General features: G+C 40.6%; 1 protein-coding gene across 9 annotated transcripts in view; it reads left to right on the top strand.

Annotated features, from left to right (window-relative positions):
- The window catches only part of TFPI (tissue factor pathway inhibitor), an 89,050-nt gene that overhangs the window by 56,191 nt on the left and 8,048 nt on the right, over positions 1–24,811 (top strand). For 6 of the 9 annotated variants that reach the window (XR_004288361.1, XM_032354109.1, XM_032354113.1 and 3 more), the window contains 4 exons: positions 406–603; positions 7,362–7,400; positions 11,323–11,499; positions 12,589–12,774. Coding sequence is in view for 8 of the 9 variants with exons in the window: in XM_032354109.1 (XP_032210000.1) it covers positions 406–603; positions 7,362–7,400; positions 11,323–11,499; positions 12,589–12,774 (600 nt within the window). In the remaining variant the exon portion in view is untranslated. Of the gene's footprint in view, positions 1–405; positions 604–7,361; positions 7,401–11,322; positions 11,500–12,588; positions 12,775–14,741; positions 17,611–18,166; positions 18,971–24,811 lie in introns of those variants that run through there. The other 3 variants (XM_032354116.1, XM_032354115.1, XM_032354112.1) reach the window with 3 other exon arrangements.

Below are 24,811 nucleotides of genomic sequence, written 5' to 3'. Positions count from 1 at the left end.
GAGCTGCCCATTAATGTCTACCCCTAAAAACTGCTGAACTTAAAAAGATGCTTCTCCTTACTTGCAATGTCAACACAGTGGTGACCTTACGATGACTACGCGTTTCCATGCTGGTTGACTGTGTACGTTTAAACCAAATTCCTAACACTAGTCTAGAAAATTATTCTACTCTTAAAGTTTAATTGTTGATTTAATTGTTTTAATTGTAGAATATTTTTCATTTGGCATGTTTATAAATATTATTTACCTTTTTGATAATTTTAAATAACCTGTCCCGGTTTCTTCAGCCTGTGTTGTTGTTTCTGTTGGGCTTTTTAAGAAAAATCAGGACAGATGGAAAAGGAAATAAAACTCATTATCACTGTGCGGATGAAGGGTTCCATATCTTTTATTTTTACCTTGTAGATGTCGAGTTGCCGCCCCTGAAACTTCTACATTCATTTTGTGCTTTGAAACCAGATAACGGCCCATGCAGAGCCATGATTAAGCAATTTTTTTTCAACATCCACACGCAGCAGTGTGAGGAGTTCATGTATGGGGGATGTGAAGGAAATCCGAATCGATTTGCAACTCTGGAGGACTGCCAAGGAAAATGTACAGAAGGTGGGTTTCTGGAGACGCTCATCACCCGGGAGCCTCGGAGCTCCTTTACCTTTAAAAAAAGTGTAGGGTTATCGGATCTAATTACAGGTTTGGTAATTTTAGGAAAAGAAGTTAGAACTATTTGAACATTCCAAGGAATTTTTTTTTCACATTTTTGGCATTCTTGTTCAACTACTGCTTTTCATTTTCCATATCCATTATTACAGATTATATGAAGCCTCATTTGTCATCCTATATTTTTCTCCATAGCAAAGAAAGAAGAAAAACCTTTAAGTTCACTGGTTTTATATCTGCAGTGAATTGGGTATAATTCTGCCTCCTGCGTAGTTGTGAGTTGTCAGGAAGGAAATCGTTAGTCACACTGACCTAGTCTTTCCCTCCATCGGCACAGGGACCCGATAGCTACCGCCTGTCAAAGCCGCTCCGAGCCTCTAAAATTCTAAACTACATCAGAGAGCAGAAATATATATATATTTCATATACATATATGAAAATTAAGTCATTCTCTACCTAAAGAGAATGGAAGAGTGTGGAAAAGAAAATATGAACCTTACTGACCCATGTAGACTTTACGAAGCCCAACTTTTCATAGTTTTACTATTCAAAGTATATCATATTATATTATTTTTCAAAGTATATCATATATATTATATTTTTTTCAAAGTATATCATATTACATTGCTGGTAAGCTTTATGGAACACTTTTATTTTGCTTTAATCTTACTAAAACATTTGCCCCTGAATTTTACAAACTATAATATGGTTTTATCTCATCTCACTGAGATAAATTCCAGATAATTGCTGGCCAAAATTTGGAATGCTTTCCCGTCTGTTTAGTTCTTCTGAATTGTGAGCTACTTACGGAATAGAGGAATCTGAATTGTCTTTATCTCCGCAGTGTCTCACCCCAGTTTCCCCAGAGCGCGTTATCAGAGCTAGTTGAATTAAATGGCAGCACTATGGAGTGGGCGTCTTCAGTAACACGAGGTGTCTTGCTTTTTGCAAAACAGACAGTTCTGCATTCTCACTTGGATAATGCTTTCCCAAGCAGCTTTTACAAAATAGCCTTGGCTTCATGATGCTCCTGGCGTGTGGGAAAGTCTCACTGCGTTGAAAAGAGAGAACGTGTCCCGTGTGGCTCCATGAGGTTCTGGAGCCGACAGTGAATGCATTTCTTTGCCCTTGAGCACTTCTTCCTTCCTTCTCCTCCGTACAAGTGCGGAAACGTTACTAACACAGATTGAGCACTCGGGGCTCTTCTGTGGGGCCTCCGGTTTTGGTGATCGCCGGGTCACTTCCCATTCATTGGGCCTCGTTCTCATCCGTGCGGGGCTGGCCAGCAGGTTCAGCACCTCGGCTAGAGGCCCGTTCGCTTCATTCTTTCTGATTCTCGTCTTTCCCTTGAGCAGCCTGAACGTTTTCGTCTTTCCCGTAATGCGTACCTGTTTCTTTTATTTCACCATCGTATGAAAGTTACCCTTTTCTTTAGAATTTGATCAAATATAATTATTTGGCCTTTCAGTGACCACCTTGCCTATGGTCTTCCACAACGTCACTCCTGCCTACCACGTAGAGACGAGGCTCTGGCTTCCATCTCCCTACATCTTCCGAAGCCGCTCGCTGCTTGAGGGAGGGCTGCTTTGTGTGGTGAACCACTGTGAGGACGGAACTAGCAGATAGAGAAGGGGCTGCCAGGCTTCAGAAAACCACCTAAAGAGAAAAATCCTATCTTCCGCTAAATGGAGTAGCTGAAACTGAACTTTCTCTCATAATACGAATGACTAGAAAAATTGGACAAAATATATGAAGCAACTGTTGGCAGGCTCAAAAGGGAGTGCGGGACGTGACCTCCGAGAGAAGGGAGCCACGTGAGGAGAGTCCAGGCCCCCAGCTTTCTGCATGAAGGCACTTCAGAACCACAGCTATGGGAGGGGAACCCAAGCCCAGGACGGTGGTCTCCCTGGTACAGAATATGGAGATGGGACATCAGGAGACTGAGGTCACTGGGTTTGGGGGCATAATAAGTGGGAGAGAATGGACATATGTAGAGAAAAAGCTAAAAAGTCAGAACAAGAGTCCCTTTGAGCTTGTCACTGAACAACAAAACTGCATTTGGCGAAAGTCCCTAAGTTTGAGGAAACAATGACAGGGATTTGTCAGTGGAGCACCCGCAGGACTGAGAGAAAACCCGCTCATGTATCTGACAAACTTTAGGAACTGGCAGATTATTTTAGAAATCTCATTGGATAAAAGGACAGTGTAAATATTTACATACACACACATACTGGCAATGAACAAATAGAAAATTAGACAAAATTTAAAAAAATTCAATTTAAAATAATGGAACATAAAATTCTTTTTTTTTTTTTAAAGATTTCACTTATTTATTTGACACAGATCATAAGTAGGGAGGGAGGCAGGCGGGGGGTGGGAAGCAGCCTCCCCACTGAGCAGAGAGCCTGATGCGGGACTCGATCCCAGGACCTGAGATCATGACCTGAGCTGAAGACAGAGGCTTAACCCACTGAGCCACCCAGGCGCCCAGGAACATAAAATTCTTAATGATGGGTTTAAATTAAAAAGTGCTTAACATTCACAAAGAAATCTATAAAACATTACTAAAAAGCCATTGGTAACAAAGAAGACTTCAGTGAACACAGATATAAAGCAATAGACTGAAAGGCTCTCTTTAGTTGAGACGTAAATTCTCCACAAATGGATCTGAAAATTTTATCCTATGACAATCAAATTCTAGCACATTTTTGTTTCTATATTAATTAGTCAATTCTGAAATTGATACACAATACAAAGGACCTAGGATGGCTAAAATAATTCTGAATAAAAGAGCAAATTTGGAGGACTTTATCTGATTTCCATTTTCTAAAAAAGACTTCGTTTATCTTAGAAAGGGAGGAGAGGGAGCAGAGAAAGCACCTCGAGCAGACTCTGTGCTTAGCTCAGAGCCGGTGTGGGCCTGGGCCTCACACCCCTGACAGTGACCTGAGCCCAGACCGAGAGACAGTCTGAGCCACTCAGGGCTCCGGCTTTATCTGATTTCAGCAGTTATAGCACAGCTGCCAAAATTGAGCAGAATCTTGTGAGTATAAGGACAGACAGAAATCAATGGAATAGAATAATCCAGAAAGAGACAGCACTATCAGAGTTAACTGACTTTCAATGAGGATGGACACATTATGTTATGAGTAGAATAACAGTTTAGTAAAAAGTAATAAATGGGATAAATGCTCATTTCGTTTTAATCCTGAATGTTGTTACTCTCTGAAGCTCAGTTTCTTCCTGGGCACATTGAGGATGTGGCGATCACACAGACCGCAGTCACTAATGCTTTGACCCTAGTATTTATATCACTTGTTCATGGGAAAGATGCTTGCAAGCAAATAATGTGACTGTAGGCTTGAAAGCGTTTAAAAACACTAGAAAATAATGACATCAACATGCTGTCCCCTTATCCTGCCGTGCCTGTAAATGTCTCTACCTGCTAAATTATACATTTTTTTTCATTATGCTCATAGTGGCTTAAATTTTGTGCACATGTAAAGCATGCTGCTTAGTTACTGTGATAAGGTATAAATATTATGGAGACAGACAGGGAAATCTCTCAAAAGTGGCCCTCTTTATGCTGAGAACCTAATTATTTTATAGTTAACCAAGATCAATGTGATTATTTTGAGAGATTTTTGGTTGTTTTTTATTTAATATGTGTTAATTATTTTTAATTAGTTAACATTCTATTGACAGAATGTTATTAAGTATTTCATTATAGAAATTCATATCACTTTTTTTTCAAGACAGAGTATGCCTGACCAAGCAGGAGAGGAAGGGCAGAGGGAGAGGGAGACAGTCCCCAGCAGGCTCTGTGCCCACCAGGAGCCCGACAAGGGGCTGCATCTCAGGAGCCTGAGATCACGACCTTAGCCAGAATCAAGAGTTGGATGTTTAACTGACTGAGCCACCCAGGCGCCCCCCAAATTCATACACTACTTTAAGTGTTTTTCCTAGGTAAAGGGAAGATGGGATAAGTATAGGAAACATAAAATCAAAATATGATTTATATTTTATATTAAGGCTTGAAAGCTGAAGTTTGGTATTATTTGGGAAGACCAGTGAGAACTCTGTCTCGTAAACTGCATGTTTGAGAATAAAAGCAAGCCACGTATCTCAGAGAAGAGGGACCACGACTGTGTTTAGTCTGCTGTGTAAGCACAGCTCTCCTTCTGCACATAAAGTTGTTTTATTAATTTTTTCCAAATATGTATAATTTTTGGTGTATTTTCCCATCTAATAATAGAGACATGGAATTAAGGTTAATAATTTTTTAAAAGAAAAGTTAAGTTTGTAAAATGGCTTCAAATACATGGCTTTTAAAATGATTATCTTTCGGGTTAGTTGCTTTCTTCCTATAAGCCTAAACAATATTATCTTTGAGTGTTAATTTTGGAAAAATAGCTGTAATGTAGCGTGGGTAATTAGAGAATTAGATGTAAAGATCAAATTATCAAATTCTCAGTCAGTTTTCCTCCACGTGGCTAAAAGTGTATTTAGTTTCACCGGACTTCATCGACTCCGGACACAGGCATAAAGGCTTACACTGCCTGCTGTTTTACGGGCTGGACTGGTTGGGACTTGTGGCTTTTCGTGGGGGGTTTAGATGGGAATTTGCCCCACAGGGAATGAAAGAGCATGTTAATACTCCTCCTTTCTCTTTAACTTTATTATTTAACGTTTTGTTTGGAACCATGAAGACCTATTCAGTCATAATGAGAATCTTCTGACCCTACAGTCCTTTTCCCCACGGGCTTAGAATAGTTTCTAGGCTGACTTCAACAAATAAGGATCATTAAAAGTTAGTCTTAAGCTCTTACCCTTTGGCCCCCAATATAAGAGAAAAAGATGAAGAAAGAATAGGGGGTAAGTAAAATTACTAAAATGTGTTATGTAATTACCAATTTGTTAGATATTAATTATATTATAATCATAATAAGATATTTAAAATGTGAATTCACATGTGTTATGCTCTAAATAAATCTAGGAAAAGATAATTTGGATAATTTTCTGTAAAACTTACCTATTTCTTCAGACTGGCATAATATTAATTAAATAAAGCTGGTTGGCATAAATACCAATTAAATAGGGTATCCATGTTATTTTCAGAATCCTCAAAGATAATCACTGGTATCACAAATATATTTAAATTCCAGCATGCCAAAACAAATATTTGAGTTAGTTCACATGACACCAGCTAAATTAATCCAACTTGGAATGGAATCAGAAAACAAACAAGTTATCTCTTTTAATATTGCATGAACACTGAAATCAAGCATTTCTCTGTTCCTATCCAATGGCTACTGTCAGTAGGCAAAACAGTAAAAATGATTATTTAGCACTCTAGTCTGATATAATATTTATCTGTATATATTCATTCTTTGCCCTCATAAATTAAAACTGTAACAAGTTAATTGTGCATTAAAATATTTCAATATAAGCTAATTATGACAATTCACTATCTAACGGAAACATATTTACAGTTGGTTATTTACAATGAGAAAGACCCTGAGGTTTCCTTGATATCTAAAATACTGTGTATATATATATATATATATGTTTTTTTAAAGACTATTTAATAAAGCATAGGAAAATTTTAAAAAGAGGCTTATTACCTTCTCTTTCAAAGATGTTTTATTCTGCAAAGAATAATCTGTTGGTTTTTTTAAAAAAAGATTTTATTTATTTATTTGACAGACAGAGATCACAAGCAGGCAGAGAGGCAGGCAGGCAGAGAGGGGGAAACAAAGCTCCCCGCTGAGCAGAGAGCCCAATGCAGGGCTCGATCCCAGGACCCTGGGATCATGACCTGAGCCGAAGGCAGAGGCTTTAACCCACTGAGCCCCCCAGGCACCCCCTAACTATTGATTTTTGGCTGAAAGGGAATATAAGCCAACTTATTCCCCCAACCCCTATCTCTCTGGCTATACAACTAATTATAAACTGCCTTGACCAAAGCTTTTCTCTGCAAAACAAACGATTGTACAACAAACATCACTCAGCCTTCCTAACGTCCACTTGAGCAAATTAAAACTTCACAAATTGTGCTGATTTGCATTTCATTACTCTTCATTTAAATTAGAACATAGAATCTATACTTGAATACAGTGGGTTAAAGACAAGCGGCGTTCTAGTCTTGAGTGAAGTAATTCCATTAATTCTTTGCAGTTAAACTGAAAAATATGTCACAGATATTTTTTGCTTCATTTCTCTTCTGTACTTAGAAATCAGAATAAAATTTGTGATTGGGTTGAAGCGATGCAGCGGGAAAGGAATCAGGAGACGATTCTGGTTTCTTCTTCCCCCACTGCTACTTCTCGGTAGAAATGATCTGTTCTGATATGCAAAGTGCGCTGCTGGAATTCATAGTTCACATTACCTTAATGATTTTCAGTCATTTCTTTTGAATAGCAGTTGTAGTTCACCAGGAATTCTTACTTTTGTCAGTGTGTTAGAAACTTTCGACCCTGGTTTTAAGACATTATTATGTTAAAATGTAAAGAGCCTCATATTTATTAAAAAAAAATTATTTAATCTTTAGAGAAAATAAGAAATTTAAGCTACTTGTTGACGTTTTGTGTGAGAATAATTTTAATGGCAATAAATACATCATCCTAGTTTGTTAAATTGAAATTTATATATAATTTATTTATATATATTGTTGTAACTGATGCACATACTGTTTTTTCTTGCAGTTTATCCAAAGACTAGGACACAGATAAAATCGGACAAAGGTAAACATTCATTTATATGCTAATTAGCATTTATGTAAGACACTTAGAAATTGGATTCTTAGCTTTTTTTGATATGGAGTTCATCATAAATCCATATGATCTTTGAAATTGTGTTTTATTTTGTATCGATATAATGAAGCATTTAAGATAGCGTACATGGTATTTGGTAGGGAAGTCTTGGAGCACTGACACAGCATGGTATTTAGCATTAGATCGGCCAAATCCCACAGCCGCGCACATGGTATTTTACCATCTCCTGAGCAGTAACTTAGATGCTGCTGACCTCACTTTAGTTCTCAGATCCTAGTCCCTTGATAATCAGCACTGTGCATCTTCCGCGAGTTACACGCAGCAGTTCCCCGAGCGGGTCCGTGTCTCCGAGCCGTGCCAGTCCTTACACAACAGTGAACGCAGACCGTGGCAGGAGTGGTTGCTCTCACCAACATTATGCACCGTGTGTGCACACTTTTATCTTGTGATTTAAATTATTTATTGGTTTTAAATTTAGATTTATACTAAATAATTTTCTGATTAATGGGTTATATTAGCACATGAAAAAGTATCAGTAGATTAAGAAATACATTCCTTTTAGTAAGGGTCTAGAAACTGACTTGGTCCCACAGCCTTTATGTCATTTTCTTTTGAATGAGAAGAATGGAACAAAGATAAAATTATTTAATTTGGGAAACGAGGCACAAAATTCAAAGTGCATTTTAATTTTTCTGACTTCGATTAAAATGTGTGAGAAAAAGTTGAAAGCTTTTGAGGCTGATAAACATAAGACTTACTAGACTTTGGAATCAAAATTTATAAAATAAATTCAGTGGCAAGGTTTGTACAAACACTATCAGTGGATGTATTTATTTATAAATTTTAAAATAACTTTCTATAAATATTGTATTAATCTTTACAGAAATGTTCCATGTCCCAATTAAATGAAATTGGTTATCTGTGGTATCAAAGAATGCAGGACATTTACAAATAGCGGGTTTCATCCACCAAGTAAAAGATGATATCTTCGTGAAAAGAAATACCAACATTTAAATGTTAGGGTATTTTTTTTTTTAAATGTGAAATTAAGAAAAAAATGTATGCAGATAAAACTAATTATAAAATTATGCTATTTAATGTATATGTAATGATTTGGAATTCAATCATTCTTTTTCTTCTACTAATTCAATTAATTTATATTTTTCAAAAAATGCAGTATTTTATTTTTACCAAAGTTATGGGCTCCACACAGTCAAAAATTGACAGCGTATAAAACATAACCGTATACATTACAAAGCACAGTATAAATTAGTAGGTATGAGGAAGACCTCTATGGTAGACGAAGGGGCATACCTCTGCGACCAACTAGAAGAATCACTTCTGCCATTGGAACTCCTACTTCCCTGACTATAAAATGAGCACATTAAGGAAATAGAGTCCTTTTACCTTTAACAAGTTCTAAATCAGCATTTTTAGGAGCTTTGTCAGATTGGCATTAACTTGATTAAGACAAAAAATATAATATTTCCTTAGGTACAAGGTAAGAATGCTCTCCATTCTGTGTAGGTGTATGGATTTCTTAAGCATCCTAGAATAGCGGTGATATTTAGGAGCACACCGAGGTGTCCTCAATTTTGTTCATGACCTGCTCGGTTTGTTACATTGGTTTGCTCAGCGAGATCACCACACCTCCAGAATCCCCACTCAGGGGTTCGACTTCAGCATTTGTAGGAGATGCCACAGAAGCAGGAGAGCCCAGGATGGGAGACTGCTGTGTCAGAGCAAGAGAAAGATCAAGGGGCGACTTGAATGAACACATTCATCAAGAGTCAGGGAGGTGGGCCGGGAAGTCGCTGGGCTTAGCAGGTGGTCACAGGGCCGTCAGGGAGACGTGTAGTTAGTGTCCCAGTTAGGAGCTCCTCTTCTCTCATTATTCACTGGTGTTCTATATGGATATGAGAGAACAAAGACCTCGAATGACCTCTAAGCAGACCCACTTCAGGCAAACTTCGTGATAGACTTCTCAGTGTCAACACAGGGACAGTTACAGGACAGCCTCTTCGAAATAGTTTGGTTTAGGACAGTTGTCAAGTGTGCAGCCTCAAACAGAACTTAATAGTAAAACTTGTGGCCCGTGGAAGTTTGTTTCTCGCTAAAAATCCGTGTTCTGTGCTTTAACTGAGACTCAGCCTCGAGCAAGGATTGTGTTTCAGATTTAGTGCGAGTGCTACTTTACCTGGGAAATATGAGGCATGAATTTCCTGATTTGTAACCTATTTCAAACGGTGGGCCCAAGTAGAATTATTTTACAAGTGTACAATTTCAAGTTCGTCTTAAAATAAATTTATGTCCTTAGAATGGTGCCTCATAAATAATAGCAACTTCCAATTTCTTAATTATACTTCTCAGCATAATTTCCTATTGTTTTGTATTCTTTATACGCAATGTATTTTACCTACTCTTTTTTGTTAAACATAGAATTCTTATATTCTCTGTTAGGATGATTTAAAATTTCCTACAAAGTACATACTAAGGCCAAAACAAATAAAAATGATAGCAACTGAATGTATCTTTTCCTCAGCCTCTTGAAAAAAAAGTATTACAAAAATTTAAAGAATTTGTTTTTTTCCTTGTCCCATAAATTACACTTAACCACAAATGGCCAATATGGTGATAATAGTAACATTCACCTTGAGGAACAAGAGGCAATAAACAATAAACAAAGTAACTTTCACACTGGTAATTTGAGAAGTTATAGTAGATAGATATTTTATACTACATGAAAATAGGATGTTTATTTAATAAAACAACTCTCCTAGGAGATCAGCTTTCCTGAAGGTTTGCAATTACTGCAGAAATCATTATTAAATATACACTTTTTATAGTAAAACCCTCCTGAGTGTTGCTTCCTTGAGATAGAACAAGTTGCTTTAAAATATAAAAGGACACAACAGTTCGTTTTTGCCACTCGGATAATATAGTTGCAGGGAAAAGTGGGGGAGATGGGGTCCTCGCCCAATTCAAGCTCCGTATATCTTGCCATCACCATTTTGAAAATAAGTTTAATTCTCCTCTTTACAGAGTGTGCATGTAGACAAGGCTTGTAATGTAGATCACAGTGGCACAGCTTCTGTGACAGCTGTGTTTAATCTGGTTTGGACCACTATCAAAGAATGGGCACTAGAGTTTTTTCAAAAGCCTCTCCAATCCCTGAACATGTATTTCCTTTCTGCCTTTGCACTGTTGGAGTCACTCCAATGCTGGGAAGAAGATAAACAGGAGACACAGAGGCAGAGGATGTCATGCCTCACCTAAAACAGACTCTGGCTTAAGAATTCAGGAACTTCTAAGAATAGCCATGAAAGCTTCCATAAGCCTCAAAGCTCCTGCTCCAATATTTTTTTTAAAAATTGAAACCATTGTAATGAAGCAACGCATTACACTTCTTTCCCTAATGAGAGTCTACACCTGAAAAATATGAAATATTCCTAAATCTTTTCTAAATGTCAATGCATGTAGGCCTAAAAAAAAATTGAACCAAAATTTTGCCATGATATTTTGTAATATTATGAATTTTTGAATATTTCTTCCAAACCAAGGGTAAAATAACAATACCTTTTACTCTTTTAACTCATGAAATAGTCGATAGTTGGTGCCCTATTAATTTATGTTGAGAAATTTAGAACTTGAAATTCCAGTAGCAACAATGTGTGCAATAGATACATCTTCCTTATTCTAAAGGTCCCAGTAGACGTAGTGGACAATTTTACTATTGTGCGGCTGTGGATAAAGTTTCGTTTTACCTTGTACCTTTAACTGTTCATATTTACTCTTTAAATAACTTCAACTTAGTTGTTTTGTACATTCACCCAGCATAATTCAATTATTCACAAAAAAGCATATTGCTTTCTGACATTTTGGTAATTTCCAGATAAGCCAGATTACTGCTTTTTGGATGAAGATAGTGGACTCTGTCGAGGTTATCTAACTAGGTATTTTTATAACAATGAGACCAAGAAATGTGAAGAATTCAAGTATGGCGGTTGCCTTGGCAATCAGAACAACTTCATGACCCTGGAAGAATGCAAGAGAGCCTGTGAGGACTTAGGTAAGTCGCCCCCGTCTCATTTTACTTCATTTACAGGCATTCTTTCAAGAATGACGGGTCTTAAAGGATGTTTAAGCTTACCTAGACTTTCACTTCAGCTACGCAGATGAAGATACATGACCACCCACGAAATCTGATAAAAAAATTAGTCACTGTGTTAACTTAAAAAATAAGGAACAGAAAAGTAATAAATGTATAGAGGAAGTTATTTCCATAGATTTATTTTAGGTCACATTATTTACTTTTCTTTCCTGAGACTATTGTAGTACAACATAAGCATAAGACTAGGACTGCTGAAATCCCTTAGATTTATAATAGTTTGAAGACAAGTCGTTCTTTGGGACCTACCGCCTAAAATCAATCCGTTTTACCTGAGCGTGAAATTTATTAAAGGATTGGCTTAGACTTTGACTGTTACCTCTTTTAAACCAAGAACTACAAAGTTATTCACAGAAATATGATCTTATTAAATGATACAGATAAATAGGAAAATTTATTGTTTACTAATTTAACATAGCAATGTGCATAAAATTTCTAGAAGTCCACTCTTTTTTTTTTTTAAGATTTATTTATTTATTTGAGTGAGAGTGTGCATGCGCGCCCCTGTGCGCATGACCTGGGGGGGGACAGAGGGAGAGAACCTTGAAGCGGACTCCCCACCTAGCACAGAGCCCAGCGGGGCTCCCCTTCAAGACTCATGAGATCTGACCTAAACCGACACCAAGAGTCCCGGCGGACTAAGGCGCGGGTGCCTGGAGAGGGCGACTCCCCTCCTTCTCCTGCCTCTCCTCTTCCTCCTCCCACTCCTCCCTTTGTTTCTCCTTCTTCTTCTTCTTTGTTGCTGTTTTTTTTTTTAAGATTTTATTTATTTAACAAGAAACAGCACAAGCAGGGGGAGCAGGAGAAGGGAAGCAGGCTCCCCACTGAGCAGGGAGCCCAAAACAGGGCTTGACCCCAGGACCGTGGGATCATGACTGAGCCACCCAGGTGCCCTGATGTCTCCTCTTCTTCACACCTGCTGAGCCTTGCTTTGTGTGTGTAATCATGGACTTGCAACAATGTTGCATTTTGATGGTGTGTTTTTCGCAGCGCAAGATCTTCAGTTGGAAGAATCCGTGAATAATACAGTCATATCTGACTCTACGGATAACACGCTGCCCATTAATTCTGGGGGCAGCATGACGCCGCTCGATTTGACGAATAGCGTAACCCCGGTTGATTCTGTGAATAATGACTCCGTCGCTCCCCAGCCTACCGAGGCTCCCAGCTTTTTGGGTAAGAATTCCTTTTTTTTTAATTGCTCCCCCCAAAATATTATGGTAACAATAGAAGTAGAATGTATATTAGAAGTTTGTTTTTGTTTTTGTTTTTTTAAATATGCTCTTGTTATAATAGGTGTGTTGAAATACTGAAATTCAGAATGTCTTCGGTCCTGAAAGGGGGATCATTTTCCTCTCTTTTAAAGTATGCTTTGAGGGAGGCTTTTGATTATATATCACATGAAAGCTTCCCTATGATGTTTAACTCTGCCAAACTTATCTTATAAAATAATGTTCAGAACTGTCAGCATCAACGTCTGGTGATAAGTGATTACGAAGGCCGTGTTGTGTCAGAGGCAGCGCGGGGCTCTTTGAGCCTGGCGCTGGGCAAGGTCTCAGGTGTCCAGTCACAGGACACATTAGGAATTTGTTGAATAACCATCACCAAAGGTTATGTCACTCTGAAGGGAATTGTCCTTTGGATTTCTACAAGATTCTTTTCTGGGTTATCCCCTATCAATGTATTTTTCAAATTTAAGTAGACATAGAGGAAATATGCCCGCAATAAATGCAGAGCAGGAAAATAGTAAAAATATTGGAATACAGAACTGGAAACCACAAATATGTAGGCAGCTAAAAATAACCAAGAGAGCTTGAGGTTAACAGGATAATTATAAGGTCCCACCTAAATTTTAAAAAATCACACGTGCTCTTTCACACACTGGAGATTTCGCTTCGACGAGTCCGTGAGCAAGTTTTAAATGTCAAGTTGAGGAGAGTTGAGAGAGCTCTGTAGCTCGTACAGCTGTTGAGAGAGTTCTGTAGCTCGTACAGCTGTGGCCCTCGGGTAAGAGAGACAGTGTGTGCAGCAGGGTTCCCACGGCAGGTGTGCAGAATCGGTGGGGACAGTCTCCAGCGTCCCCCATTACAACCAGCACATCAGCAGGCAGGGGGGAGCGGCTGTGCCGGACAGATGGAGAGGAGCGGTGGCTGCGCCCTGCCCCGTCCCTGTCCCTGTCCCCGTCCCCGTCCCCGCCCCGTCCCTGTCCCTGTCCCCGTCCCCGCCCCTGTCCCCGCCCCCGCCCCCGCCCCCGGCCCCACCCCCGTCCCCGGCCCCACCCCCGTCCCCGTCCCTGTCCCCGTCCCTGCCCCTGTCCCTGCCCCTGTCCCTGTCCCCATCCCCGGCCCCGTCCCTGTCCCGAGGGAGAGATGTAAATGCCACGCTCTGTGCCTCAGGGACCCGGTCACGTCTGTGGGCTTTGCTTCTGCCCTGAATGGCAGCCCTGAGAGGTCCCAGGGAGAACTGGAAGGGTGTGTGCAGGAGAACCGGGCGGTGTGAGTGGGAGAGGCCGAGAGGGAACTCGCACCTGTTCTCCGCGCATGGCGCTGCCCTGCAAGGGAACATCAGGTGTCCATCCTCGCCCTGTCCCTGTCAGGTGTCCATCCTCGCTCTGTCCCTGTCAGGTGTCCATCCTCGCCCTGTCCCTGTCAGGTGTCCATCCTCGCCCTGTCCCTGTCAGGTGTCCATCCTCGCCCTGTCTCTGTGGCGCAGACCCTCCTGCCCACGTCCCTGCCCTTCCTTACTGCCTCAAGTCAGCCTCAGAAGCAGGATTAGTTTGTGAAATCTGGAGTATAAGGTTTCTTTGGTAAAGTGATTTTTTTTTAATGTGAGAAATCAGTGGGTTCCATAGGAATTAAATTCCCGAAATTGCAGGCATTCAAGCCGTGTCCAGCAGCCTGTGAGGTGTCCTAAGGGCCCTACAGAACTTCAGAGGGAGTTTGAAAACTGTGTGTTCAAAGGCCTTTGGGGCCTCAGATGAGAGTCTGTAACCAGGGCAGCGAGTCCGATGCCTGATGAGTTACGTCTCGTTTTCAAACGCTACTTTGTTTGTAATAATGATAGTAGTAAATATCTTGGTAGTTCTGATTTATTATCTGTGAAATTAAGTGATTTCATTGCATTGTTTCTTTGTGTCCTTCCAGCCCTGTGTCTTTCAGTGACATTTTTTTTATCCGGCTAAGTGTGCCATGTTGAAAAGCGCGCTAAATCTTACTGTGTGAAAGATGGGAAAGTTTAGAGTAACAAACTTAATGCATTTAAAGAGACATGTGATACGATATGTCTACTAATAAAATCATGCATGAAATCAGTTTTCAATATGTTTCAATATTTTTTGTTTGGAATGCTTCACTAATTCAAATAGAGGTCTGTATTGATTTATCATAATGAATCAGTTATGAGATGGAATAAGTTATGAGAAAGTTTTGCCTTAAAGTTTTATCAAGTATGAAAATCATGATTTTGGCATGCACATGGCTGAAATAGAAAGGAGGAGACAAAATAAGTGTGAGACGATAAATGAGTTTTAAATACTGTCTGATAAATATTCTAGGTTTTTATGTAGTTGTGCAATGAAAAGTATAAAAAAAACCCCAAATTAATGGTTATAACAGAAAATTACTAAGGAAACAGTAAAAATTCACAACATGAATTTGAAAGAAAATAAGATTAAGAGGATTTTTATTTAAAACAACAGACATTTAATTCTTTCATAGTAAGTGCATTTAAAATTAGTGCATTAAAAAAAGGAGAAAACCTTCCTCCTTTCTTTGTCTAGAGAATTATTTCATTTTCTATTATATGTAATTGCCTCAAGGCTTCAATTCCTCTATTCAATTCCTCTAGCCAATCTGACTCCTTTTCTTCCTTTTCTAGAGTATTCATTTCTCATTCTTTTGTTTTGTAACATTCCTGAGCTAAAGCGTGAAACAATATTGCAATAGCGACTAGAAGCAGTTTGAGGCTAACGGGAAAGGGGACAATGCAGCTGTGCCCTCAGGCTTCCTAAGATCCACTCAATCCCGTGTCCCTCCCGTCCAAGGTGGGGAAGGTGGAAATGCAGCTGTCGCTCGTCACCAAGACCCAGAAGAGCCCTCCTCCACCTCATCCAAGGTCAGAGGGAAGGTGTGCCCCCACTTTGCCTGTACGCAGACTAGCCCTTTCCTACTCCACCAAAGGCTTTTGCTGAGGTCTATGAAGACACTGTTGATATTCCAGCTCAAAAATAATTACATCTGTCAGTGCTTGCGATTATATTAGCATATTTTAATTTAAGAAATATGTTTCTATGTTTCTGTAAAACCTTGTTGTTCAAGGTTTTGGCAAACATATAAGGTTCTCCGTATTACTTTCTTTTGAAAAGACGTAAGTTGTTTTAATTGTGATTCCATGTGTAGGAATAATAACATACCCCACAACAAAAATAGGATGGCATTCATTTAAAATTCTTTCCATTAAATAGCAATCCTTAGGCAGAGTATTTGAATATTCCAAAAACTTAGCTAGACTGTGCTATCGTTATGAAGGAGAACATTTGTAAACATAATTTTAATGTTTCTCTTCAGATGAAAGTAGGAAAACCTTTTAGAAGTTTTGTTTGCTGTTTATCCTTAACTACCAGGAAATTGCATGTAAGCTTGAGAATGTTTTTCCCAGTGAGCCTCCATGACTGGAGATATTGGAATGTCAAGCCCAACTGAGCTTTAATTTTCTCCTTTTATTTCCAGATTTCGTTATTGGTAGGCTATATAGGGGATCTCAAAGATTGAGTCTCGCTGTTCCTTAAGGAGATTTTTATAACATCTTTTGTAAACTCATCCTTATGTGCAAGTATTTGAGTTTGGATGGGCTGAACTAATGAGTATATCAACGTAGGTAAAAGAAATGCTTGTTCTCACCATGTGTGTGAGAGAAACCCGTGTAAAGCCCCCCTCTAAACATGTGTACGTCTGTACTTCATCTTCAGAACGAAAAACTACCGCAGTTAGTTTTCTTGACTCTTCCTTTGGGACTCGCACGATAGTCCAGTAGGTCGAAGACTCTGAGCCTGAAGAGTTGGGCTCGAATCCCTGTTCTTCGACTTGCTGCTGTGCAGCCTGGAGTTACGTCTTAGCCTCTCCGAACCTGAGTTTCCCACTCTCCAGTGAGGATGGCAGTAATGCAGTTCTCTCTCTCTAAGTTTTGCTGTGAGGCGAAATCAGTCCGTATACAAGGTACACGAAGCACAGAGCGGTACCCACTCCGCGCCACGTAAGCGTCCCTCCTGCTATTACCTGGGGACCCAGAGCAACACCCGCAACGTCCTTGGCCTTTGTTTCTCACCTGCAAAGCCACGGTCTCTAAGTTCCTCTTGACAGAAGTTGGTATTTCAGAGACTCGTAAGATCTCTACTTCCTCAGCTAAGCGGATCGGTACACATATGGTCACAAAACTACAATTAACCTTCAGGAGAGAAAGGACAATAGGCCTAAATTCATACAGAGATGGAAACTTACACAGTTCAGATACGTTTAGTGGAAACAAGTGAAGATTATTGTCATACAGAAGTATGACGGGGCTTTGAAGCCAAAAGAACTTCGTGTGGCTTTTCTTTGTCTTCTGAAAACTTGCAGCTTTCCAAACTTTCAGAGTTCTGCCCCCATTTCTGGCTGTTTCAGTTTGAGCACTTGTCTCCTCTGATCACCCTCTCCTTCTAGTCCGTCCTTCTGTCGTTTTTCTAATGAAATGTTCACTCCTGTCTTCTCCGTTTTCAGTCTACCTGTTTTGTTCAGAATGTCAGTCTTGTGGGTTTCGATGGTCTCCATCTGATGTCATCAAATACGGACACTGATGAAAATGAAAGGGAATGCCAAAAAAAAAAAAAGATCTATTTGGAATAAATATATATATTGACAGAAAACTAGGTCTGTCATTTTGGTGGATAGATAAAATAGATTTATTTTTAAAGTATTTCTATTTTCAAAAAATCACATATGTGTTGGGATATGATCTACCAAAAAAAAAAAAAAAAAACCACACCTGAGCTTGGACCAATACTGGCTCAGGCAACCCAGATGTCATCAACCTCAGACAGGTACCAGGGAGATCAGATATACCATATATATTAATACGTACTCATATATCACACGTGTTCAATGTGACATTTCCTATAGGTTTGCATATAGACACATGCACGTGTATGTATATGTGCACAGTACGTGCGTACACATGCCTATGTCCACGGAGGGACAGAAAAGACAGACAACAAGGGGTCATGCAGCGTTCCTGATGTCGCTGTTCTACTCGTACTCATCCGTTATGTTAGGGTCAGAGTATCTGAGTTGAGCAAGTTCACATTGCTTTTCCATTAGAGAAAAATAAATTAAAACCTTTACAGATAGACTCTTTCTGTGGTAATTTAGCCTCATTCCCTTGTCTTAGATTTTTCTGCATTATCTGCTACCCCTCTAACTGTCCCAGATTTTGGTCTCACTAAATACAAAATATTTTTGTCCCTTCTGAACGGACACTGTCATTAAGTAGAACTCATTCACTCTGTTATTAGTAAACCCGAGTTATCCATCCTTAGGGCTCCTGATGTTTTGTTCGGCTTCTCCTTCCTGAAAGCCACGGCCCTCCGCATGGAGGCTGCGTTCTGCCCCCGAGGAAGCCTTCTTCCCTCCTTTTCTCCTGGCCTCCTGTGCTAACCCTCATGCCACGATGACTGGATGTGGTCTGAGCCCGCCTCACTGGCTACATTGCAAGTCTTTGAGGGAAGAGACCATGTGTTATACGCTTTGCAGATCTTCCTTCCTTAGTATTCAGGTCAGCGTTACACATAGGACAGGAGGCTCACGATTTTTATCTGTGACTTGTGACCCCCAGTCACAGAACAGACGGTGGTGGGAAGCACGTCCTTCTGCCCACCTTCTGTGTCCATGCGTCCATGTCCGTTTGAGGAGAAGTCAGAGTTTTGTGCACATTCTAATATTTCTGCTTTATATCGTATATGTGATGCCTTTGATAACATGCCATTAATAAAGTTTTAATATTTATATGAACATAGTAATACAGTCCTCTCAATAGAGGTCATTGGTAAATGTCTATCAAAGAAAAGCTAATGTTCTCAACTGTTCATACTGATTCTGGGCTCTTTTTTTGTTTAAAGGAATTGTTTGTTTATTTTTCTGTGATTTTTAAATTTAAAGGCAATGTAGTTAACATATAGTATATTATTAATTTCAGGGGTTAATTTTGTGATTCATCAGTTGCATGTGATTCTGGGCTTTTTGAATGGACCTGACCCGTTGATTAAAAAAGTGATTCGGGGCACCTGGGTGCTCAGTCGGTTAAGCATCCGACTCCCGATTTCGGCTCAGGTCGTGACCTCAGAGTCCTGAGACCGAGCCCTGCATCAGGCTCTGCACTCAGCGGGCTCTGCTTAAGACTGTCTCCTTTCCACCTGCCCCTCCCCCATGCTGGCTTCCTCTCCCTAAAATAAATCTTTTTTAAAAAGTGATTTCTTTTCCTGGTTCTCATCGTCTCTTTACTTCTCTGCGTCAACTCGTCATAGCTGCTTTGGGACTACATCAGCTATAGATTTCGAAAAAAAAAAAAAAGTCTTGTGATAGACTTCAAAAACCCGGCCAGTCGGTCTCCCACCTGGTCTCTGACAGAAAAAAAAATCACCTAAATATTGGACCTAGTCCGTATTTCTTCCGCAGCCACCAAGTCAAGGGAAAATGATGGTGCATCATTCTGCAAGCCACTTGGGTACCTGAGGAGCTCTCGCAACTGCCTGTACTCAAGGTATAACCTACAGGCCAGATTCCACATACATGTGGGAAAAATGGAGAGAAAAGAAAACATAAACATAAAACAGACGTAGATACACACGCATATACATACGCATGTATCTTTTAAAAAAGTTCTGGTTATCATTGGCCTTTTGGAAGAGACGTTACAGAAACTGACTGAAGGAAAGTCAGATGAAAGCCGTCGCTGAACAGTTACTTTATAGATTTTCGAGAAAACAGTCACCTGTTGTGTCTCTGGTTGAAGATTTGCTCACACGTGACAGCCACCGGAAGTGTCTGCGAAGAAAATACCCCTTCGTCCAGCTCCGCAGTTCGCTGCTAGCCTGTCAACAATTCTGAAAATCCCCTTCATCAAAAACCCACTTCACGTCCTCCCAAAGCACCCTCTTTCTCCTGTGCTTCCCTCGTGGAAATACCCCTGCTTGGCGACACCAGTGCCTCACACGGGCACTGGCAAGCTGGCTTTCTAAAATAGGTCCCTTGTGGAGACGACCCGTAAGACCCGTAAGACCGTCTACTTCCTGGCAGCAGAGCCGGTGAGAAACAAACCCGTAGCACCTTCCCTCTGCCAGCACTGCTGCCAGCCGGACACAGTCACCCTGGGTGACCACTGGCCACTTTGGCTAATCCTTTTCTTCCTGGGCCGTCTCTGCTTTCAACAAGGATATGCTCTCGTGCCCGGGTCATGGGAGTCCTCCAGAGCAGTGTTCCTGAACTTTCCTTAAAAGGAAAAAACAGACTTCTAATTGATGAATTAAATTCTTTTGTATGACACTAATCATATACGGGCGAGTAAAATACTGTGTCTCATTAAGCATCTGACCATTATAAACTGTCGGTCAAAACTCGCAAATGAACACAAGCTGCAAACTAACGAATTAACGAGTCTAACTGGACGGTACTTTCTAATTGAGATAAGGTGACCTACAGCACTGTTCGCTCACAGTGACCTGACATATTCGTCACAGCGACCGCCTGCCCCCACGCAGAGTCACTCCAGTACCCCTCATCCTCCCCGTGCTGTGCACGCACGACCCACCGTAGGACGGAGACTTCTGCGGCTCGAGCGCGCCCACACTTGTGGACTCCTCCATCCCCGCGCCCTCCCAGAGCCACAAGTTTGTTCTCTGTATTTGTGTTTTGTTTTGTTTTTTTTTAGATTCCAATGTAGTGAAATCAAATGCAATTTGACTTTTCAGACTTATTTGGCATAGTACCCTCTAGGTTCAAGCGTGGCCTCACCGATGGCAACAGCTCATTCCTTTTGTGGCTGAGCGATATTTTGTGGGGTGTATGTGTGCGCGTGTGCACACCGCGCCCTTGTCCGTCTGTCCACCGACGGACGCCTGTGCCGCTGCATAGCTCGCTGCCCTCAGTAACACTGCCGTGAACGCAGGGCGCACGTATCTTTTCTTCAAATTAGTGTGTTTGCTTTCTTTGACTACTCAGCAGCAGAATTATTGGATCATATGGTATTTCTATTCTTAATTTTTTGAGGAGCCTTCATAATTTTTTCCGAAGTGCCTGCATCAATACACACTCCCATCGGGAGCACTTGCGGGTTCCTTTTCCGTCACATTCTTGCCAACACTTGTTGTTTCTTGTCTCCCGATACTCGCTATTCTGACAGGTACAAGGTGGTATCACTGTGGCTGTGATTTGCATTTCTCTGAGGACTAGTAACGTTGAGCCTCTTTTCATGTATTTGTTCGACATCTGTAGGTCTTCTTAGGAAAAATGTCTATCAGGTTATCTCATTTTTTAATGGGATTGCTAATTGGGTGTTGAACTGTACAAGTGCTTTACACATTTTGGATAGTCACCACTTTTCAGATGCCTCATTTGCACATGGAATCTCCCATCCCACAGGATGCCTCTCCGTCTTGCTAGTTGTCTTGTTCACTGTTCAGAAGCTTTTTAGTTTGACGTGATCCCACTTGTTTATTTTTGCTTTTGTTGCTTTTTCCTGAGGAGACAGACTCCTACATATTGCTAAGACCAATGCCCAAGAATTCACAGCCTCTTTTCTTTCAGGAATTTATGGTTCCAGGTCTTACATTGAGATTAACCCATTTTGAGTTTTAGATATGGTGAAGAAAGGGTCCAGTTTTATTATTTTGCATGAGCTGACCAGTTGCCCCAAACCATTTATTGCAAAGACAGCCTTTCCCCATTGCATGTCCTCCCTCCTTTGTCGTAGACCAACTGACCAGATACGTTTGGGTTTATCACTGGGCTCTTTCGTTCCCTGGACCTGTGTGGCACAGCCCTATTACCACAGGAATTTGGTATTAACTGCTCCAGAGCAGGTTAGGAATGAGGAACGGGTTAGAAAAGCCTGTGCTACTCTGTATTGTAATTCTCTGACTGCCCTACTTTTATTTGAATAATGACCAATCTGTGCAGGAGTAAGTTTAAAAAGCACTTTTATAAAACATATCAATTAGGAAAATCCGACCTCTATCTTTTCTTGAGACACAGCGGGACGTGGTTTCTAGTCTTCTGTCACTTCTTCCCGCTATTAAAAGGAGAGCCGACTGGCCAGTGCGCATGGGCTCACAGAGCGCACAAACACCGGGACTTCGGTCTCTTTCCGGAATCGGTCCAGGTTACTGTGCAAACGCAGTAATTCCTGCCTTTCATATCTGAGCTCTTTGAATACTGTTCGGCTCAGCACTCCTACACCCAAGACTTGTTTCCAGTTTCTTCATTTGATGACTTATTTGGTTGAGGTATCTTTTTCCTGTTCAAACTTGATAAACTCCGACTTCATGCATGTAACTTAGGGTAAGAAATACAGAAGACATTCTGAGCCTGAGTTGCAAAGGAGACAGAATTTGGAAACTGGATATAAAAGGGAAGTTACGACAGCTTTCTCTTTATCTGATAATTTTAAGTTGTCTTTGCTCTGTTATTTTTATTTTCTAGGTAGTTTTCGGAGGACACCTTATGGTGGTTAAGAGCATTGGCTTATGGATGGAAAAATGTGGGTTTAAATTCCTCCTACTCGCCAGGTCTTTTTGTGGACTTGAAAGAATCACACAACTCTTGGCCAAGTTCCTCATTTGTTATATATGGAGAGTAATAGCTCACAAAGTTGCTGATGATTATGGCAAATATAAAATTCTTATCCCCATGTTTAACGTGCAATAAGGACTCAGAACTATTAATATTTGAAGGTTTTGATGATGATTACCCAGTGTCAATGGAGATTTATAACAGGAAGAAATAATCAGGGGTTTTATTTTATACATTTTATTAGTGATAATTATTACGTGTAACTAAAGCCTGTAACCTTGACCTGAAGTATCTTCATTCAATAGTCATAATACTCTGACTATCTGAAGTAAAATTAAGCCCTTCTAAAATTCAGATGTAATTATAAAACACCAATGCGCATTTCATGTCTTTGGACCGGATGCTCTGATCGGAGGCCTTGAAAACCTGTGTTTCTAATCGTATCCTATGACCTGAGGCATAAATCTGTTATACTTCTTAATGTCAGTTCAGTTCAACAAATCCTGAGTGACTCTCTAGGATGGGGATCGTCACAGGAACGGGGAGTCTGAATAAAAAATAAGAAAGCTGGTGTTGTTCCTTACAGGCCCGCCTGCGAAGTGGGGTGAGGGCCAGGTGCGAAGATGCCGTCAGTGCCTACGCTCCGTGCTAAGACGGAGAGCTGCACGGGCGGTGTGGGGCACAGAGCGTAGTACAGCACTTCCATTGAAGGGTGTCAGAATTAGAACTTCATCTTTTCCTAAACCTGTGTTCCATCTTTATCCAACATCTGGGATTTATTCTTTTAGATGCTGGCTAATGCACGAGCACAGTTCACAATTCTGTCTTCTCAGGGATTTTTCTAGGGAAAGCTACAATGAAAGAAAGCCATGATGAAACTGTAAATCATAAAACTGCTGTGACTACGTTTCATACTATAATTGATTTCATAACATACTTAAAGTGTTCCATCTTCTTAGCCGACCGTCTGAAAACACCCGAACGGTCGTCTTTCCGGCTCCCTCCCTGCCAGAGGCCGTGCAGCGCTTGGTTTCCTACACTTCTGCGGCACCTGCCTCGGCTGGGGTCTCCAGGTCTCCTGCAGGACTCAGCCTCCACAGGCCTGGTGGAGCGTGCTTCACGTATCAAGAAGGAGCACAGCTGTGTTTTTCATCCTTCAATACTTTAAGTTGTTCATTCATGTCTATATCATAAACCCAAGTCTATAGTAATCAGAAACCTTCCGAATTTGGCCCGGATCTACTCTCCCAGCCCGGCACCCTACTACACCCTCTCCAGATAGCCTGGGCTTTGCCAAGTGCCCCACACTAGGAATATTCTGACTTTTGTCCTTTCCTGATCTCATGTTCCTCTCTATCTCTTCCACTTGTTAACATTTCATTCTTCCTTGGAAGCTGCTCAAGGGACTAAGTAAATGTTAATTTTCACCTTCACTAAAGTCTTACAGGGTCTTCAATTGTGCAGCTGTCTAAGGAAGAATTTTTCTGATTATAAGACAATTATCTCAGGATAAATTATACTCATATAGCAGCATCATAGTTTGTAATTTTACCGTGGATTGCTTGCTTAATGGCTTTATTTAGAAAAACCCTTGGATAAAGATAACTTTGTGAGCTCTGTCCACACAGTAGGCAGTATCCGGGCACAGAAGTCCAACACAGTGGACACCAGCACAGCTTCTCTTTCTTTTTAACCTTGGAGCTTCCTGTTGGGCCAAGGCGTCTCCCAGTCTATTCCCCCATGACCTTTCAGTTTCAAATGTCCTAGAAGCCCGCTTCTTACATTTCAATCTCAGCTGGTTACTGTGCACAGGGACAGAAAGGAAAAAAGTTCACAGTACTCCTGTTCCCATGCCCCCCTGGCTTTCCCTGCGATATGGAACGTCAGTCTCTGCCCATTTCACACCAGCTTTCCCATGTTAGTGAACAGAGGTGCTGCTTTTCCCGCAGTACAGAATTACTCTCTGTAGGTAGTGTCTTCACAGGTGACAGGGATACTCTCTATTTCTAACCACAGCAGATTCCCAATCTCCAGCCTTTTCCTTATGACCCCAGGACTCTGGGGTGAATCTAAAAATATTTTGCTTATATAATCCTATTTCTAACATGTGTTATTTTATAATTTTAATACTATAATAGACAAATTGAAAAAATAGAAAAGAAAAAGACAACTGGCCATATTTGCATTTCACAAACAAAATCAGTCAACATTCTAGCATATTTCCTTTTCGCATTTCTTTGCTGTTTTTGTTCCCTACCACATCACGAAGTAAATAAAATATAGACTGAAGGTAGCTTCTGGAGAATCCCTAACAGTATAGAATAAACAGCGTAGTAGTGTCTGTTCTGGGGAGTTGCAACCTTGAGCACTGCTAAGGTCCCTATGTAATAAAAACGTCT

This window comes from Mustela erminea, chromosome 8 (genome assembly GCF_009829155.1).
Source record: "Mustela erminea isolate mMusErm1 chromosome 8, mMusErm1.Pri, whole genome shotgun sequence".
Taxonomy (NCBI): Eukaryota; Metazoa; Chordata; class Mammalia; order Carnivora; family Mustelidae; genus Mustela; species Mustela erminea.
Note: the sequence above shows the minus strand (reverse complement) of the source record. Positions and strands in the feature narration are given on the sequence as shown.